Below are 3795 nucleotides of genomic sequence, written 5' to 3' on the forward strand. Positions count from 1 at the left end.
ATTGTATGTAGAGGTTTGGGAAAAAAATCCGCTGAAATTTTTTACTTGTATATCATGGGCTACGACAAAATGGCCGACCTACGCTGTTGAATGAAGCCCGTAGGGCTCTAGACGAAGTTGATTGCTGCGGCTGGAATGCAGCAGGCGGCCAGCAAGTGGCGCAGGTGGACCCTCTAAGATTTTTTTGTGTGTGTGTAGCTCCTCTATATTGGCTAAACTCGGAAGTGATGGAGAGGAGAGGGACTTCCGGTCAAGCTGAATTGGAGCTGCTAGTGAGTTCTGAGGTGATGGTGAGGTTTTGGAGGGTAAACATGAGGCAGAATTACGGAGGGAGAGAATAGAGGGGAATGTGTTGTGGTTTTAAACCCATTATGTTTAGAATGAATAGAATTGAACTCCCCGCTGTGTACGACTGTCCACGAAATGACCCTTGGGATGTCGGTTCCATGGATCTTTTGTCGAAGGATAAGCTGTTCTTTTATGTATTTCCCCATGGTGACATTATTCGATTTGCTCCACCTATCAGATGCTCACATTGGGGTGAAAGATGTTTTTTATTTCCAAATTTATCTGTTTTTAAATTTAAGGGATTTCCCGTTCACAGCTGACTGCGACGGAGGATGGAGAAGACGCGGAGTCACTTGACTGAGAAGATCCTAAACCTCACTCTAGAGATTATTTACCTGCTGACCGGAGAGGTGAGGAGGATTCTGGGAAGGGAGGGGGTCACATGACATAACTGTTACCTTGAGGGGGGATGCTGAGTGTGATACAATAACCCCATTACTATATAATTAGCTAACAGAGGGTCATGAGTAGCGTTGAAGGTTCTTCAGTCCTCATCCTGTTGGGTATTTAATAGAAATTCTGATTTTTTAGATTTATGGGCCCTTGGAAAAGCTGAAAGGAAGCAAAACACCCACCATTCACCCTGATACCCCTGGAAGAGGGGAAAGAAATCAGAGCGCCATAGAGAACCTTTCTCCTCCCTCCCTGGCACTGGAAAGAAGCCCCAATGACAGGAAGATCCTAGAAGTTACACAGAAAATGATTGGGCTGCTGACGGGAGAGGTGAGCGGTGCCGGGAATTCTGGGAGATTATTATGGGATGTGTCTGGTGGTGACTGTTTCATTGTGTGTGTCAGGTTCCTATAAGGTGTGAGGATGTCACTCTCTATTTCTCCATGGAGGAGTGGGAGTATTTAGAAGGACACAAGGACCTCTACAAGAAAGTCCTGATGGAGGACAAGGAGACCTCCACAACACTGGGTAAGCAGAGACTTTATTGTAAAGGAGAGAGCAGTACGGAGGGTCCAGCTAGATCCCCCATCATCTGATAAACACATAGAGACAATGTATTCAGTCAGTGTGTATGTTTCCTACAGATGGATCCAATAACAGGAACCAACCAGAGAGATGTCCCTGTTCCCTGTATTCCCGGGATTCCTCACAGGAACATCAGGAGAGCCATCAGAAGGTTCAGGTAAAAGCTTTTGCTTCTTGTATTCTGTAGGAGAATCAGGAGGCCTAGTGAACATCAATGAGTAAATCTGTCATATTGCTTAGGATGAACGTCTGATTCATGTTAAAGTTGAGATCACAGAGTCATCTCAGCCAAATGTTCTTTGTAAAGAAGAGAACATTCCTACAGATTTATCCAGTAACGGGAACCCACCTGAGAAATGTCCCCATCCTCTGTATTCCCAGGATTCCACACATGAAGATCAGGAGATCTCTCAGGATGACCAGGCAAGTGGTACTCTTGTGGACCATTCTTAAATGTCATTGTGCAGATTTTGTCATCCTAAATATCCATAATTGGTAAATAAATCTGTGCTTTGTGTAGGACGATGACCTAGTTATTATTGAAGTTGAGGGCACAGATGAGGAAGATGTAAGAGACCACGAGTGGAATAATGAGCAGAAAATCCCTCCGATTCAGATCAGATCAGGTGAGAATTAAATTGAACTTTAAACAAGTCCCGGATTCTCCTCCGGCCATTTTTGAATGTGGGGGACAAGTTTCTTAAATCTTTATCTCCTCCAGACGGGCAATACAAGAAGCTTGGGTTGAAGAACCACCATATTATTCTTCCAAATGGTGAATTTGATGAAGGTAATGGCGTTATCGAAGATTCTGTGTCAGGAAACCCCATCACCCAGAATTCAGGACTCCTTCTAATATCTGATCCCTCAATACACAATGAGTCATCTTCCATTCACCCACATCACTTTGTCCATCAAGCAGCCCTTTTTCCATACCTGGACTCTAATGGAGGTGAGGGCCAATTTCAATGTTCAGACTGCGAGAAGTCATTTACAAAGTGTTCACATTTACTCATCCATGAAAGAACTCTCACTGGATTGAAGCCACATCGATGTCCTGATTGTGGGAAATCCTTTGCAAAGAAGTCCCATCTCGTTACCCATCAACGAATTCACACAGGCGAGAAGCCCTTCACCTGTTCCTTGTGCGGGAAAAGCTTTACAGACAAGTCCAATCTGGCTAAACACGAAATGATCCATACGGGAGACTACCCTTTTTCTTGCTCCGTCTGCGGGAAAGGCTTTGTGCAGAAGTCCCTTTTAGACTTCCATGAAAAGATACACACCTCCGAAAAGCCCTACACATGTGTGGACTGCGGCAAAGACTTTGCCAGGAACTCACATTTTCTCATGCACCGGAGGACTCATTTAGGTGAGAAGCCTTTCTTCTGCTCGGAATGTGGAAAGGCTTTCACCAAGAGGTCCCATTTCATTGCACAGGAGTTCATTCACCGGGAAGAAAAACCATTCTCCTGCTCTGTCTGTGGGAAAGGGTTTACCCAGAAATCCAATTTGGTCACTCATGAGAGGATCCATACTGGTGACCACCCATTTTCCTGCCCCATGTGTGGAAAATGTTTTACCCACAGGTCAAACTTAGTGAGACATGAGCGGGTTCACACCGGTGGATTTGCATATTCGTGCCCTCAGTGTGGGAAATGGTTCGCTCAGAAATCCCAGCTTGTGGCGCACAGAAGTGTTCACAAGAAGGGAAAACTACCAAAAAACTAGCTGCGGCACAGATCTAGGAATATGCTTGTGGTGAATGAACTAATAAATATGTTTTGGTTTTTTGGAGCAACTTGCATTCTCTGCTGTTTGTTTTCCATTATGTAAGTGTTAGTCATGATGGGTTTTTGATTGTGAGCGACATGGAGTCATTCATTTCTTACCCATTTATGAGGAGTTCTCAATCTCATCTATATCCACACACATATACAGTTATCTTATGGTTGTGCATTTATTTTTGACATCTTTCCCCACCCCTGAGGAGCTCAGATTCTAGTCCGTACAACAGTCACCCACTGAAATCTATTTTTATATATCATACCTCTGAGGAGTGTATAGTTTCAGCCGTATACAGACATTTATAAAGCTATGTTACATGAAAATGTTCAAAGAAGTTAACTGAATGGTTCATGTAGTGTCCCACCCCCAAAGGGCTCACACTATAATGTCTACACTACAATCACAGCCATCGGGCTATTTGCTTTTGACCCACCGACGAGGAACTTACAATCTTAGCGATACATGTTGTTAGCTTGAGAACAATGACTTGTTCCAGTGTTTTCAGAGCTATTCACATCAGTCTGTGATCAGAAGGAGATCACTATCCCTATCAATGTCTCATCATGGGGAATTTTCTTTATCTTTGACATATACCGCAGTTCTGTACAGAGAGCTGACACTCTGAGGTAACTTCTGGTGTGAAGACTGAGGTTATTGGTCTATGAGCTTCCATATACAGTA

The 3795-nt window shown here is 43.9% G+C and overlaps 1 protein-coding gene across 4 annotated transcripts; it reads left to right on the forward strand.

Moving 5' to 3' along the window:
- Positions 1-131: 131 nt before the first annotated feature.
- LOC140338994 (uncharacterized) lies at positions 132-3123 on the forward strand. Of its 4 annotated transcripts, none has more exons than XM_072423449.1 (8): positions 132-284; positions 605-698; positions 880-1071; positions 1146-1269; positions 1386-1483; positions 1567-1749; positions 1847-1952; positions 2048-3123. In XM_072423449.1, exons 2-8 carry the CDS (start codon positions 621-623, stop codon positions 3055-3057), a joined length of 1791 nt encoding a protein of 596 aa, XP_072279550.1. In that variant the 5' UTR covers positions 132-284; positions 605-620; the 3' UTR covers positions 3058-3123. The 4 variants fall into 4 exon arrangements, with proteins under 4 accessions (XP_072279550.1, XP_072279548.1, XP_072279551.1 ...); XM_072423447.1 differs by having other exon boundaries at positions 135-272; XM_072423450.1 differs by having other exon boundaries at positions 146-272; positions 588-698.
- The last annotated feature ends 672 nt before the right edge of the window (positions 3124-3795 follow it).

Source organism: Pyxicephalus adspersus, chromosome 10 (genome assembly GCF_032062135.1).
Source record: "Pyxicephalus adspersus chromosome 10, UCB_Pads_2.0, whole genome shotgun sequence".
Taxonomy (NCBI): domain Eukaryota; kingdom Metazoa; phylum Chordata; class Amphibia; order Anura; family Pyxicephalidae; genus Pyxicephalus; species Pyxicephalus adspersus.